General features: G+C 42.1%; 1 protein-coding gene across 7 annotated transcripts in view; it reads left to right on the top strand.

The window, feature by feature from the left end:
* LOC120065057 (forkhead box protein P1-B) overlaps positions 1 to 17,128 on the top strand; it is a 210,141-nt gene that overhangs the window by 107,157 nt on the left and 85,856 nt on the right. For all 7 annotated transcript variants that reach the window (XM_039015733.1, XM_039015729.1, XM_039015728.1 and 4 more), the window contains one exon: positions 6,731 to 6,906. In XM_039015733.1, the coding sequence (XP_038871661.1) occupies positions 6,742 to 6,906 (165 nt within the window). In that variant the 5' untranslated portion in view covers positions 6,731 to 6,741. The remainder of the gene's footprint in view (positions 1 to 6,730; positions 6,907 to 17,128) is intronic.

Below are 17,128 nucleotides of genomic sequence, written 5' to 3' on the forward strand. Positions count from 1 at the left end.
CGCGCCACCTTGGTACAAGCTGTTTGTGTTGTCTAGTCTAGCAACCGAGCCTAACCTAAACAGGCAGCATCGAAATGCACTTCTCCCTTTGTCTTCTCCTTTGTCTGTCTTTATCTCTTCCCCAAGAATGTTGTGCTTTTGTTGTGTGCTTGTGTAAACAGGGGCTATGTGAGATCTATGCAAGCCGGAGCAGGTGGCCATGGAGGGTTTTCTGTCATGAGCATTAAAGAAAAACAGAACATGGGGAAAGGTCACGGCACAGCTGCGCAGGCCAACCCTACCTTGGATTGTTGACTGAATCGTGCTCTTGAATTCCAGGCTGCCATGGCGAGGGAAAGGCGTTTGAATTAGATTGAGGCTCGGCGTGGAGCAGTGAGTGGATTCGATACGAGACTGACAGGCTTGATTAGCCCTTGGTGCTGTGCCATGCTCTGAACCTGTCTGTTCAGGTGGGCGTTGCATGTGACTGTGTTTTTAATGTACTCCCCATATTAGAGGAACAAAAGCAAAACATCAACAAACAGAAACTCTGACCTTTTTTGTGATCCACTGTTTGTTCCAAACACTTGTTGTGTTTTGCAACCAGACATTCCCCCACCACCCCCCTCCAGAAGAACAGACATCTGATGATCAACAGAGAAGCAAAGCGTCTGTTTTGTAGACCGCCGTTTGCCTCATTCTAATCTCCGGGAATATCCGTTATTTAGAGCTTTTTGTTTTTGTTGTTATATTTAGGGCTGACATGCCTCATAAACAAGCAGGCCTGTTTCTCATGAACTGCCCCCTCATTTCTCTCTGTGTGTGTGTGTGTGTGTGTGTGTGTGTGTGTGTGTGTGTGTGTGTGTGTGTGTGTGTGTGTGTGTGTGTGTGTGTGTGTGTGTGTGTGTGTGTGTGTGTGTGTGTGTGTGTTCCAGCCTTGCTAAGTACAGTACCTTTGGCGAGGCACTTGACCCATAATTACTCCTGAATATGCATAATTGTATAAATGGATTAAGTAAAATAGCAAGCTATTTGAGTCGTCATCACAGATTGGACCATTCCCTGAGCAAACAAAAAATAAATAAACTAGGTCCCTGTCATGTGGTTGCCTGTGTCTGCTAGTCTACATGAAGCTGCTGTGTATCTGCCTCAGTGCTGCTCAGATTAACATTGTTATCACCAGACAACTCTCCAATAAGTCTCTTTCCTATCTGGTTGATATTTATGATGGATAATGCACATTTCCCATTTTCATTTTTACGCTTTTTTTTTTGCTTGCAATATTGCAGCTTTGAATTATTCTGTGGTAATATTAATGAGAAAGTAGATTTATGGGTTTCATTTGTTTGTCAATTCGAAAATTAATTGGGTGTTAATTTTAGCCGCCCCTCGTCAGTGCCGGTACCAAGCATGCGCGCATTACTTTGCATTCATTGTAGCCTTCCCCTCCTTTATTGTGGGTCACTAGTTTTGCATACATTAAAATAGCCCCACGGCTCATTCTCTTGATTACTTTTGGAGATGCCATGCATTCGGAAATGTACGCCTTTCCGTTATAATTATGAAAATTTTGCATGGAATGACAGTGCGTGCATAATAACCATTACTTTCCGCCTTTTATGTAGCTTTGGAGAGAGAAAAAAAAACCAGACTCGGTCAATTCTTTTCTATGTGTGGAAAAACATATTTTATTTGAAAAAGAAGTGGGGGTGAATAACGTCAGCATGTGGTTTATTTCAAATCACATTTCATTTGGCCTGAGAATGTGTGTTTCTAATTGGTGTTTCAGAAGGAAGGGGAGTTTGTATGAGCTGAGCTGAGCAGCCAGGCCCTGCAGATGTAGTTGTAGCCGGCTCCCTCCCATCCCACAGTATTCCTCTTGCTCGCTCCTTGTTTAGAAAATCCCATTATGGAGTGAGGCTGTGCCAGACTGAAGGGGTGAGCCGGGTCAACATCTGTCTGGAGAGAGAGTGGGCCGAGCTGGAGGCTTGAGGACCCAGCCCAGAGCCCAGAGCGTCCAATCCAGAGAACACAGCCCATAGCCTCGGCCCAAACTGCAGACAGAGAGGCAGGGGCTCAGAATGAGATGAGTGGGTGGTGTGACATGACAAATGAACCAATGCAGACCACAGTGTCTGATGAGTCACTGGGATGTTCTGCCTGCAAGAAAAGCAGAGACATCTAAAATTATAGTGCACTATGGTGTTGATTATTATAGCGGTAGCAACTGATTTTGCTACTTGATAATAGTACAGAAATTATTCTTTATTTCAACACAACAAATAGTAGTGTCTGTAATATTATTTATTGTTATAAAGGCTAATTATTTTGTTGTGATCTTGCTTATTTTATTTACTCATAATAAATGTGGACAATTGATGTCTGTCAGACAGTGTCCCCAGTGGTGGCCCCTCTGCCTTAGGTCTGCTGTGTCTTGTTTGGATGGGGATCTCAGGAGACTCAGCCCCTCTGTTGAGTACACATTAACACATACTGGCCTCCCTATTACACGCCTTAAACGCAACATTATAAATCTGCATTTATGCCCATTTTCAACTCCTTTCATGATTAGGCCCAGTGTTTTAAGGGCATTTATTCTGCTTCATATAAATAATTAATCAGCCAAGTTAATTTACTTCTGCCTGACTTGGTCAGCTTCATTAACTTCTCTGGAATTGGGCGACTAGACGTGTCGCCCGCCGCCGCACCAGTGAGGCTTGTGACCAACACAAAAGATGTAAATCTCACCACTGATTTCAGGAATACAGCCCCAGATAAGCATCAGTGTCGTTCGGTTCATACTCATCCCAGGGGAGAGGGGAGGGAGTGGGGGTATGAGCTTGGGGCTGAAGGGTGAGGGGATGTCTGTCTGGGTTTTGTATCACCAAAATCAGAAACAGTACGCACTTGAAAAATAGAAAATTATGTGTCCAGAATTTTCATGCAAAAGGTACGGCTGAATAACTGTTTATTAATGGGACTTGCGACAGCAAACGTCCCACTTTAAATCTTCGTCATACATCTTCTTATTATTATTTTGAACGCAACTCCTGCTACACCGTTTAAACTAGAAACGCAGTTCAAACTTTAAAACGTGTATACCGTTCTGGATTAAGTTGCTTGTGTACAACTTTTTGATATCTTTTATAGTTTTAAACTATTAAGCTTGTTGTCCTCCTTTTTGTCCTCCATCCACTTTCATGGGATTTCCTCAGCATTTTAAAGGTCGCATTGTGACATGACTCCCAACATTATATTCTATTCACTAAAAACAATGTCACTTTTGACAGCTACTTTGACCACTCTCAGAATAAATTAGACATCTTAGAAATATTCCTCTACTTCTCTGCCAAATCTGAAATTGGAACAACAACAATCTATTGGAACAACAATATATTCTACCAATCTAATGATACAGTTGTGTTCACATGAACACATCTTTTTTCTTCTTCTTCTGTTTACTAACAACTGACATTTTGACCACTTTCCTAGCACTTTACACAAAAACTTGAATGTTTTTTTATTTTTATTATTATAATTTTTATGTACTGTACCAGTCAAAAGTTTGGACACACCTACTCATTCCAGGGTTTTTCTTTATTTTGACTATTTTCTATATTGTAGAATGTATTCTTTTTTATTGAACCTTTCTTTAACTAGGCAAGTCGTTTACAATGATGGCCTATTGAATATGGAATCATGTAGTAACCAAATAAGTGTTAAACTAATATGATGTAACTCTGGGTCTTCCTTTCCTGTGGTGGTCCTCATGAGAGCCAGTTTCATCATAGCGCTTGATGGTTTTTGCGACTGACCGACCTTCATGTCTTAAAGTAATGATGGACTGTCATTTCTCTTTGCTTATTTAAGCTGTTCTTGGCTCAAACGCATTAAGAAGGAAAGAAATTACACACATGAACTTTTAACAAGGCACACCTGTTAATTGAAATGCATTCCAGGTGACTACCACATGAAGCTGGTTGAGAGAATGTCAAGAGTGTGCAAAGCTGTCATCAAGGCAAAGGGTGGCTACTGTGAAGAATCTATAATATAAAATATATTTTGATTTGTTTAACACTTTTTTTGGTTACTACATGATTCCATATGTGTTATTTCATAGTTTTAATGTCTTCATATTATTATTCTACAATGTAGAAAATAGTACAAATAAAGAAAAACCCTTGAATGAGTAGGTGTGTCCAAACTTATGACTGGTACTGTATAAACAAATACAAAATGTGTTCAAAGGCCTCTCCTGTGAAGTAGTGAAGTGTGACGTGCGACATGTTTCCCAAATACATTTTGAACGGCATACTAATCACATGACCAATATCTGCACTCTGATTGGAGGATTCCTATAAATTGCCCACTAGGTTGCGCTGCTGATCAAATCTAAATTCCCCAGATTATATAAAGTTTATCATTTTCAATGGAAAAATGTTGCAGCAACCATTGCTGGCAACATTCCTCAGCAATATTGTCCCAGAAAATTGCCAATGCATCATGGCCTAGCCTGGAGCTAAGGATAGCCCGTGGCTAAGAACAATGCAGTGTCAAAAGGCCTATTGTGACTTTTGACACAAATCAGTTACTCTGACCACTTTCCCAAAAACTAAGACAAAAACGTACTCTGCTATTCAAATCTGAAATATGGATACTTCTGGATTTTGGCAATGAAGCACTTTATCTGCTTCCCCTGAGTCAGATGAACTTGTGGATACCATTGTTATGTATCTGCGACCAGTATGAAGAACATTAGAGGTAGTTTCGCGAGTCAATGATAACTAGCATTAGCACAATACCTGGTATTCTATGGTAACAGCTAGCATACTTTCTAGCTGTTACCATAGACATCCAGTTATTGTGCTAGCTATTGCGCTAACGCTAGTTAGCAACTTCCTTAAAACCAAAGTAGATAAAGGGCCTCATTACCAAAATACCAAATTCCTTAAAAACAACTGACATTTTGACCATTTTCCAAACAACTAACACCTTGCCCAAACCGGCTGCGCACGTGCGCTATCGTGCATAAATTTATTTTGCCCCCCCCCCACCAAACGCGATCACGACACGCAGGTTAAAATATCAAAACAAACTCTGAACCAATGACATTAATTTGGGGACAGGTCGAAAAGCATTAAACATGTATGGTATTTTAGCTAGTTAGCTTGCACTTGCTAGCTAACGTTAATTTGTCCTGTTTAGCTAGCTTGCTGTTGCTAGCTAATTTGTCCTGGGATATAAACATTGAGTTGTTATTTTACCTGAAATGGACAAGGATCTCTACTCCGACAATTAATCCACATATAAAACGGCCAACCGAATCGTTTCTAGTCATCTCTCCTCCTTCCAGGCTTTTTCATCGTTTAAATTATATGGTGATCGCATCTAAACTTTGTATTACCACGACTACCGGCAAAACAGTTTTCGTCTTTCTATCACCCACGCAGGTATAACCAATGAGGAGATGGCACTTGGGTACCTGCTTCTATAAACCAAGGAGGAGATGGCACGTGGATACCTGCTTCTATAAACCAATGAGGAGATGGGAGAGGCAGGACTTGCAGCGCGATCTGCGTCAGAAATAGGAACGACATCTATTTTAGCCCTTGGTGTCGCAGACGCTCGTTGGCGCGCGCAAGCAGTGTGGGTGCAATAATTGAATAACATGGGTTTCTAAATTTATTTTGCAACGCACGCGACGTGTCCGGTCTGGTCAGCATGTTAGACCAAAACTTACCGCGTAGAAAATCTTTGTTTACTTCTATGTTTTTCGAATCTGAAATCATAACACTTCTTCCATTACCACAAAAATTATTTTAAAGAGCTAAAGCAAGTCCCCAATTTTACTTTTTGTTGAATTACCATCTAGTTTATTTAAAAAAAAGATTGAAATATATGCAATTATAGAGCATATACACTGAGTGTACAAAACATTATGAACTTTCGACACCTTGTAGAGTCCATGCCCCGACAAATTGAGGCTGTTCTGAGGCCAAAATGGGGGGACAATGGGAGCATGGAACTCAATATTAGGAAGGTGTTCTTAACATTTTGTACACTCAGTGTATATCCCTTTGTATACAGCATATTCTTCTTTAAAATGAAGTAATAACAGAACAGGTTTTTGGTAGACTCACGTTGGTGTTAATAGAGCACCCCTGTAGGTTTTCAGTATTTTCACTCGGTTTTAAAATGGATGTTTCTCGTGGAGATCCTTTGGCAGGCAGGCCCATCCGTTGGCCCTGTTTCCCATTAAAAAGCCATTCTGCAGTGGTTCTTCTGGGACCATACAAGTAAATATATACATTTCCATAGAAAGTGTTTTGTTTGTGAGGGTGAGTGTTTTCTTGGGCTCCTCTGCTTTGCCTTACTGAGGTTGGGTTCTTCCAAGATGTGTGTTTCTATCCCCTGCCTTCCACACAGCCATGAAGGAGAAAACTAACAGAACCTGAGCTATGCTCCTTCCTCCAACCCAGTATGGGCGTGTCATTTTTGAAGTATCTGGTCCGGAAAGACACAACAAGACACTAGTTCATCACCCAGTGGAAAGAGAGTCTATAAGAGTGTGTGCGTGTGTTTGCTTCGTTTAATACAGTGCAAGCAAACAAACAAGAAACAGACATGCATGAACCAGTAGGAAAACCGGTAATGAAAGTGGACGAAAAGTGTGGCCCGGGTTGAAACGTACTGTGTCCCCTGTACTGTGCCTTGTTTCAGAAGCTTTTTCTCCTACTCTCTGCTCCTTCAGGTTTTTAAGTCATGATGCAAGAATCTGGGACGGAGGCGACAAGCAACGGTCCAGCCAATCAGAACGGAGCAGCGAACGTGGAGGGCGGTGCCAGGGACGCGAGGCCCAGGAGCGTGACGACACCGTCGGCGCTGGACATCGCGGCAGCTGACCTGATCCATCTCCAGCAGCACCAGGTAAACTAGGTTCCTCTCTTTATACCTGTCTTTATTAACCCATGTGAACAGCAGTCCCAAGCCCACCTCTAAAGTGCCTGTTAATATTTAATCCTGCCCAAAGTACATAAACACATTATTATAATAATTTATGTATATTCGAGGGCGTTTAGAATTTTTTAAGAGGGGGAAGTGCTCGCTCAGTGATTGTGTGTTTGGGTGCGGACATGTTTATTGTAGCATGCAGCATCTGCATTTTGGTGAAATATTTATCAAGGTAGGTCAACATATTTTAAGTGTGTTGGTGCCACACGATTCTCTGACAGTTTGAGTGCTGTGCTGTCCAATGGGCTGACAGGGTTTTCCCTTGGCTCATTGTAAACACGCCTCACACTCAACAACTAATGCCACACTCCTCTGTGTCCGACCAATGAGGCCCGAAGAATGGCGGTAGCTTTATTATTAGTAAAGCCCAAAACATTTTCACCATCTGAGACTTGAGGCAAACAGACAAGCTCTTTCTGTTGGTGTCAGTGTTATGTGTGCCACACGACAGCGTGTTTAAGGAAACAGCATTGAAAAGATCACTGTGTCTCATGCTATTTTGCCATCACAGAATGACTGGGGTTGTTGTCAGGAGCAGTTTATTCATGATGTACAGCCTCTTTTGTTGCTGTCTGTTGTCACAGCATATCTATCAACATCTGTATACTGTAAGGTCCCATGCTAAATCATGCGTTTTGTCTCAAAGAAAATAATATAATCTTATTCATTTGAAGCACTTATCATGAAAATTAGCCTGAGAACACGTACAGCACATTTGAAGTAATAGCCCAAAAATGACATATTTGTTGCAAACCAGTAACATTAACACCCGCAAAGTTGCAAATGCATATTTTCCAGCAACTCCAGTAGCAATAATAGAAAAACCCAAGTAGACAAAAAAGGATATACTCTACTTGTGTCTCAGTGTTAGACCTGTAGGCCCACTACGTCTTTCCCTCCTATCTCCCCTCCATCACTGCTGCTCTAGCTGTCTCCCTCTCTTTTTCCAGCTCAAAACGAGTATGTCGTCAGTGAGAAAATCACAGCCATACTGAATTCATTACTGCAGTAGTCACACAAAACCGTGGATAAAATTTCAATAACTGCAAGCCACAGTTGAGTAAACAGTTGCACTGAAACTTAATTCCTGTTGACTTTTCCTTCATTCTTTGCCAGGGGCGCATTCTGATTCGCTCTGCAAAGACAACAGGGGATACAACTTTGATGAATGTGAGGCAGATGAGAGGGAGAGCAGGGAAGTGTCATGGATGCGCACTTGACACCAAGGAGAGAGAAAAAAAATCCTTCTCCTGAGAATAGAGCCAACCATCCAGCACTGGTCTCTATTTTAAAGTCATATGGAGGGAATAATGATTCTCTCAGATCAGTCATTTATGAAAACAATTTAGAAACAACAACTTTACTAGTGAATTTAATCCTTTATAAAAAAAAAAATATGTGCATTTGAATAGCACATGTTTTCTTTCTGTTTGTCCTTTTGAACCAAGCCCATGGTTAATTTCTGTGGCGTACCATACGGTTGATGATGGGGACGGAGAGAGGAAGGCGGATAGATTCATTGTTCTGTGTGATAAATGGTGCATGGTTTGGGATGAAGGACGAGATGTCTCATTCTCCGCTCCTGACGCTCTCCTTTGATAGGGTACTTACCAGTGGAGGATTCTGGGGGAATGCGCCTGTCTTTTTATTCTCCCATTAGGCTAACCCAGGATTTTCACTCATGCATCATGAACCATGTTAATTGTCGCATGGGCATTAAGATCTTCGCTCAATTACTTGATAACTTTTACTTTTGTGGCATTTTGCGGTCTGTCGTTTACGTTTTATTTGCTGGTTGCACTAATATAACCTGACAGACGTGGGCTTCTGTGTCTTTGTTCTCTGAGAATCATCCAAGACACCGTTTCCCTTTTGGTGATGCAGAAATCAATCTAGAATTTTCTCTGACTCAAAGTGCGAATATATCCCCTGAGTCAGGGTGAACAACAAACCTGGGGGTGGCATATCATTTATTCTTATTAGGAAACATAACTATGAAAGACAGTGCTCATTAATAAAGATAGGGGATAAAATAATTGTAATCTGTTTGATCATCTTGATTCTGACAGGGGAATTCATCTTGTAGACCAGTCAGATTTGGGGGAAGTGGACCATAAGCTTGGTTTAAACATCTCTATTAGTAAGTCAAATATTGGGCTGGAATACCTCAGCAGCAAGGTGCTCGCATGGCTTATCTAAATCTACAATTGAAGTACTTCCTCCTTATTGCCGTTTTTTGGAGAACAAAATCTTTATTCTCTTTTTCTTTTATGAGAAATAGCTTGAGTATTTATTTGCTCATAATTTAGCAATTTCATCTAGGCTTTTGCCATGTGCAACTTTTATTTGTTGCTTTTGTGTTAGAAAGTCTGGGGATCATTTAGATGTTTCTGTTTGTGCTTTGTTGATGTCGGTTCAGAGATTTAAAATCAGGCCAAACATCTAAAGCCATTCACTGTATGGACATTTTCTGTTTGAATCAAAATATCCCCATTCGGTAGATAAATGTAGGATAATGTTGTTTCAACCAAACAGAAGGTTTACACCCTATACTTTTTGAATATGACTACTTTTTTTGAATGTTGTCGCTAAACTTTTTTGCTGCTTGTGCAGAAGTTGTGGTTTTCAGCAAGTCCCTTTCATGAGGAAATGAAGATGATAGAAATTATGAAGACAAATATGTAAAAAGGGCTATGTTTATGCAATAGCAAGAAATGTGTGGCTTTTCGGTTTGTTTTGTTCTTATTGATTTTGCAAGAGGAAGTTCTGATGGCCAAAGGAGAAGTCACATAATAGAACAGACCAGATGCAGCCAGCCACATCAACAGGCAGGCAGTCACAGTGATGACGTGATTGAACATTTAGATACTGCAGGCTTTTGTGCTACTGTTGACTCCATCCAGCACATTCAAGTTCCTACATATACTGCTGTTGGTAGTGATTTATGGTTCATTTAGGCAGTAATCTCTTGCATGTTTGAGCAAAACAATTGATTATTCTGCTAGGAATTGGGTTCAGCTGATATAACTGTGGAGTATTAAATATTAATATCCTGTCTCTTAGAAGTGTCCTTTTAATCAAGTTGGAGAGATTCCTTAAATATCATCGTTCCTCAGTGATACAAAATTCCTTCCAACAATATTATCAGAAAAAGAACAACAGCCGGATGAAGCATTGCTTTTCCTCTATTGCAGAAAGATCCATCCAGGCTTCTTTGTCAGACAAATGCTCTAAAGCTTTTTTGCAAGTCACAAGATAAGGCAAACCATGATGGGAGTTTGTTCTCCCTCTCTGACGGAGAAGGGCCATCCGTACTGTAGCGTTGCATGTGCAAAAGGGAGAGATGACACTGGCTCTTCACACATAACAGCAGAAAGAGCTGAGCAGGCACAGGTTAGCTGTTTGCATAATGCAAACCTTACAAGGTCCCTTATGGACATGGTGGAAGAGACAGCGAGCGAGATGCGCACACACACACGCGCGCGCGCACACGCATTCAGCTCAGCTCAGCTCAGCTCAGCTCAGCTCAGCTCAGCTCAGCTCTGTCCGTCCGTCCGTCCGTCTGTCGCTGAACTTTGCTCTGAGGTGCACACACCGGAGGAGGAAGTGCTAAGTGATAAGCAGACTCACATGACTTTCTCACGTTTCCAGACTACTGTAGGACGGACAGGTACAGTACAGTACAGCAGGGCCAGGGCTGCTGAAACCTCTGTTCTGGTCAGTAGGAGACTACTTAGACGAGAGAGGTTAACAGCATCAGGTCAAAGGAGAGCTCAAAGCAGCCCTCACGCTGCTGGGATGGTTGGCTGCTGATTGTGTGCACTCGACTGTGGAGTTCAGTGGAAGAGAACCACAAGCAGCTTCCTCAGTTGAAATACATTACAAGAAAGGTGAAAACGCTCCTTATCACCACACATTTGAATTGAATTGAGCATCTTTGTGTTTTCTCATAGCTGTATATCTGCTCAGTGCTGCATAGCTAATGCGTATGATAAAGGGCAGGTTTCTCTGTGTGGTTGGTGTCCAAGAGCTATGGCGCATTATTCTCTCAATGTGTTTCCTTGCTGAGGGTTGCAGCACACACACACACACACACACACACTCCCCATCTCAGAGAGGATCATGTTGAAAGGATACACACTGCTTTATGTCTGTCAGATCGGGCTAGGGACGGTAGGGGCTGCAACTTATTGTAAATCTGGGGGAACGGATAACATCAGTGTTATGACACTACATATTGCCCTAAATTGCTTTATTGGTAAAATTATAGTGCTCTTCCAATTTGAATAATTGTATGGAATCCCTCCTAGAACAGTTTAATTATGTTATCACACAACTCACAGCATCTGTCTTTATAGTGGAGCGGATGACAGTTTTATTACGGGCTGATTTCTTTGGTGGGTTTGGCAATTGATGTGTGATCTGATTAATAATCATACTGATGGAGGTGGAAATTGAACAGTACTGTGCTTGTATGTACAGGTAACTGCCAAAATGATGGAAACACTTGAGTAAATGAGAGATTCAAAGTATACCCAGTTGAACACTTAGAGGAGATTCTGGAGCGGCGCCTGAGATAGCGTTCTCCACCTCCATCAGCAAAAATGTATCATGGAAGAATGGTGTCGCATCCCTCCAATAGAGTTCCAGACACTTGTAGAATCTATACCAAGGTGCATTGAAGCTGGTCTGGCTCGTGGTGGTCCAACATACTATTAAGACACTTTATGTGGGTGTTTCCTTTATTTTGTCAGTTACCTGTAAAAAATAAAACTTCATCACTGTTTTTGTCGAGGCCTAAGCCTTCCGCAATTGAACCATATTGCTTTTTGAGTCAAGTTAATTGTTACATGCAATATATTTCTCTCCCAGGGAAAGAGAGATCTGTTTAGTCTAGCATGGTATGACTTCTGAAGCCTTTTGTCATGTCTTGTTGAGTTTTTTTCTTCATGAGTTTTGAAGGTAACCTCAATAGCAGAACCTCTCCCTATGGCTACATTCCAAAATGGACAGCTCATGAACTCATCCATTTTGTTGAGTCTACCTCCAGCATGTCCTTTCAGCCCACCGGGCGAGCAGCAGCAGAAAGAGCTGAAGTACACGTTGCATGTGTGCATACCATGCCATACCCCCGAGTTTAAAATAGTTGACTGTTCCGTGGGTTGACATCCTGTTTACACCCCCTCCCCGACCTGTTTCATGTGGGCAGGCGGGGGGGGTCTGAGGAGTTGTTTCACAATGAGGTAATCAGAGAGCCTCTTCACTTCCCCCTGCCCCAACAAGACAGCAGCGCTGCAAGGTAAGTCGTTCACTACTGTACTGCAGCTCACCCCGGCCACATGAAAAGAAACATGGGGGATAATGGATTTCAGGTCAAACAGTCAGCGCCTGGAAAAAGACATTAAAGGAGAAGTTGGCGGTGTGTGCGTGCGTGTGTGTAGGGGGTGTAGTATAGTGGAAGGTGTATTGTTGTGCATCCCGTATTTATCAGGATGATGTAACGGTGCTCCCCTCCCCCTTCACCCCTCCACGCCCCTCTTTAAAGAAAGCCCTCAGAAGTGTGTTATGTTGGGTCAGTGTGGCCACTGCTTCCTATGTAAATGATGCGCCTGTATGCTGGTATCATTAGGAAGCGTGAAGTGGCTCTCATTGTGTGGAGCCCGGATGGTCTTTGATGGCATGTCTGTGTGTTAGTGCTGAAGAGGGGAACTCTAAACTTCTGAGCAGGTGTCTGGAGCAGCTGGTGTGGAGAGGCAGACAGGGAAACACGTCTGTATTGGTTCAGTGTTCAATGGCTTATTGGAAGGGCTGAACCGTCGCGAGGGTTTTGACTAAATGCATAATACCCGCATACCCACAAACCTACCCCTCAAACCCCCCATGTTCACAGTCAAGACACGCATATGCACACACACACGTGCTCAGGCACACACACACACACACACTCTGGTATTGGTCTGTTTTTGTTGAGCAGATTGTGTGTTTAGCGGTGTAAACAAGTAACCGCTTTAACAGGGACTCAGGAGGCTTGGGTTGGGAAACTACAGGCCTTAACATGAAAGGTTTTAATAGCCATAGTGAAAACACTGTTTAAACAAAACCCGTTATTCAGTGGAATGGAATGTTTACATCGAGTTGAATAATAATGCCTTTTTCGGAGAAACTAGTCTTTTAGGATGGCCAATTTGACCCAATTTATTAGGGATCAAGTTAAAGATACATAAGTCGTCTTGGGAAAACATTTAAGCACAGGGCTTATACATTTTTAATGAGAGCTCTACTTTAAAAACTTCATAGAATTAATATGTATCAGGAAAGTATTTTCTCCACAGAAAACTTCTGGGTAATTAATATTCATAGGCTGTGCTTGTTAACACCCCCAATGCAAGTGCAATGTAGATCCAATTAACATAGAATGGGCCCTAAGGATTTGGCAGATAAGGTTTAAACGAGCTATTGAAATTGAAACTGGGGCTTTCTCCCAATAAAACACTTATTTGTTTCAATAAAGCCCTAATCCTTGTAGCTTCATTCGCCTCAGATTAAGGCATTTATTGGGGCTCCAGAGGCCACAATAGTACACAGATAGAGAGGGTGTGTATGTGTGTATTGGGGGTGGAGGGAGGGGGGAGGGCATTACCAATGGAGATAGTAGCCTGCTAATGCAAAAGCGGTGTAGTGAAACTGGCTTTTTATGCCTTATTCATAATCTACACTTATCACTGTGGATAACAGACGTCAATGTTCATTCATGCCGTCAGACCTCAGTGCTGAGACTGGGCAGGCTGGGCCCAGGTGACAGAGAGGGAAGAGCTGGCGACTGGAGGGGAGCAAAGTGATGGCAGCAAAACGCCTGTTTACTCCTGCCAGGCGTCTGTTAGCACGCAGGCCTGTGATATTGCTCCCCAGAGCACCTTGTGAAGAATGTGCCTGCCGCCTGTTTCTTAAAGGCCCAGTGCAGTCAAAATTCTGTTTTTTGTGTGTTTTGTATCATATTGTACGACAGCTGATGAAACTAACACTGTAAAAGTGTGAAACAATGTAATCAGTGTTATTTCCTGATAGTTGCAATTTCCTGAAAATGCTATCTACACAGGACCTTCTAATCAGCAGGTTGGCATGGGCAGGAGGTTCAGATTTCCATGGTGACATCACCATGCGTTAAATTGGATAATAGACCAATAACAAAGAGAGTTCCAAACCTCTCTGCCAATAATAGCTAGTTTTCAGTTTTCCTTTCCCAACTCGGATCCCTCCCAGACAGTCCTAGCAAAATTCTTGCTTGAGAAACAGTTTAATGGAAATCTATTACAGTAAGGTGCTTAATTGTTATCCAGAAATTATTTGATATTGAAATGAAAACGGCTGCATTGGGCCATTAACCCTGTCAGTCCAGAGACCCCAGCAAAAATAATATTTTAATTTACAGTTGAAGTCAGAAGTTTACATACACCTTAGCCAAATACAGTTTTTCACAATCCCTGACATTTAATCTTAGTAAAAATTCCCTGTTTTAGGTCAGTTAGGATCACCACTTTATTTTAAGAATGTGAAATGTCAGAATAATAGTAGAGAGAATGATTTATTTCAGCTTTTATTTCTTTCATCACATTCCCAGTGGGTCAGATGTTTACATACACTCAATTAGTATTTGGTAGCATTGCCTTTAAATTGTTTAACTTGGGTCAAATGTTTTGGGTAGCCTTCCACAAGCTTCCCACAGTAAGTCGGGTGAATTTTGGCCCATTCCTCCTGACAGAGCTGGTGTAACTGAGTCAGGTTTGTAGGCCTCCTTGCTCGCACACGCTTTTTCAGTTCTGCCCACAAATTTTCTATAGGATTGAGGTCAGGGCTTTGTGATGGCCACTCCAATACCTTGACTTTGATGTCCTTAAGCCATTTTGCAACAACTTTGGAAGTATGCTTGGGGTCATTGTCCATTTGGAAGACCCATTTGCGACCAAGTTTTAACTTCCTGACTGATGTCTTGAGATGTTTCTTCAATATTTCCACATAATTTTCCTGCCTCATGATGCCATCTATTTTGTGAAGTGCACCAGTCCCTCCTGCAGCAAAGCACCCCCACAACATGATGCTGCCAACCCCATGCTTCACCGTTGGGATGGTGTTCTTCGGCTTGCAAGCCTCCCCCTTTTTCCTCCAAACATAACGATGGTCATTATGGCCAAACAGTTCTATTTTTGTTTCATCAGACCAGAGGACATTTCTCCAAAAAGTACGATCTTTGTCCCCATGTGCAGTTGCAAACCGTAGTCTGGCTTTTTTATGGCCGTTTTGGAGCAGTGACTTCTTCCTTTCAGGTTATGTTCATATAGGACTCGTTTTACTGTGGATATAGATACTGTTGTACATGTTTCCTCCAGCATCTTCACAAGGTCCTTTGCTGTTGTTCTGGGATTGATTTGCACTTTTTGCACCAAAGTGCGTTCATCTCTAGGAGACAGAATGCGTCTTCTTCCTGAGCGGAATGACAGCTGCATGGTCCTATTGTGTTTATACTTGCGTACTGTTGTTTGTACAGATGAACGTGGTACCTTCAGGCATTTGGAAATTGCTCCCAAGGATGAACCAGACTTGTGGAGGTGTACAATTTGTTTCCTGAGGTCTTGGCTGATTTCTTTTGATTTTCCCATGATGTCAAGCAAAGAGGCACCAAGGTAGGCCTTGGAATATATCCACAGGTACACCTTCAATTGACTCAAATGATGTCAGTTAGCCTATCAGAAGCTTCTAAAGCTATGACATCATTTTCTGGAATTTTACAAGCTGTTTAAAGGGCTAGGCGCCCTGTCAGCAGGACACCTGTCTACAACCTGTCTGCAACTATGTGAGCTTATTACAGTATTATAGACACTATGTCCTGGGATTTCCTATGATCTTCTATGTAGATGAACCGCTTACCTTCTAATGCCTCTTGTGTAGCTCGTGAGCGTCATAAACATGTTACATGTGCGTGTTCGTGAGCGTCTCAGCTTTTCAAGGATAGCTTTTAGTAGTTTGTAGATCAAACCATTCGGACTCTTCAGACGTTTTTTTTTTTTTAAACGGCCCCGGACCCCTTCAGGATCCGCCTTTGTTTCACAAACATCGCTCTAGCTCAGCCCCCGTTAATCACACAGACTAATGGTTGGTATGCAGAAGAAATAGAAAACACACAATGTTTAAAAGGAGTTAGAAGTCCAAATCACACTGGTGTTATGGTGGGACTCATTGGGTTAAAGGGCTCAGAATGCCTCTTAGCGGTTTAGCTGCCAAATGGTGATGAAGGTGCTTGAGAAAGAACCAGAGAGATTTTTCTATTATCTCCCCCACCTTCTTGTTTCCCTGCTCTACACATCAATTCTCTCTGTCGAAGAATAGAGCAGTGAGCACAGAGGATTTGTGACTTTTGAACCTCCTTGGTTTGTAACATTGGGAGTGCAGAGGCTTTGGGAAATCCTTCTTTTTTTTTTACCCGTTACACCACTGACAGTCTCCCCAGCATCGCTAGCTATGACCCTAATGCTTATGCTGCACTCACTAGCTGGGAAATGACCTCCGTAGGATGGGCCATAAGAATGAGCAGCACAGACGTGTGTCTGCTTCATTCAGCACAGTCTCTATGCAGTGCTGTAATGGAGATACATGGCAAACTGACCTTGGTCTCTACACGCAGGACGTTAGGATCTCAATAAACGTAGAGGCTGTTAGTGGTGGTAGGGAGACCATGTTTCTCAGGGTTTGTATGGTGGCAGGTTATGAGTAGTTGAATGGACAATGAGACATTATTAAGTCTTTATTCAACATGACTTTCCCTTGTTATCATGAAAAGACAATATGACAAATAACTGACACCTAAAATCAATTGATTGCCTATAGAGGTAAATATATGTCTGTGTGAACCCTCACTCTGCCTCCTTTCAGAGCGCATTGGATGATTTGACTTGTCTCGTCTCCCATCGATGTATGTATCAGTGATTTAATAATGACCTCCGATGCGTTCGGGAGTGACGTGGCCTCTATTTGAGAGAAAAATGGCGAGGGGCCTGCGTGTGCAGCTGAATGGTTGTATACCATTTAGAGAATGATATGCTGCGTCTACGATGTGATGTCTCATCATAAAGAAAAGTGATGGCAC

This window comes from Salvelinus namaycush, chromosome 20, assembly GCF_016432855.1.
Source record: "Salvelinus namaycush isolate Seneca chromosome 20, SaNama_1.0, whole genome shotgun sequence".
Taxonomy (NCBI): domain Eukaryota; kingdom Metazoa; phylum Chordata; class Actinopteri; order Salmoniformes; family Salmonidae; genus Salvelinus; species Salvelinus namaycush.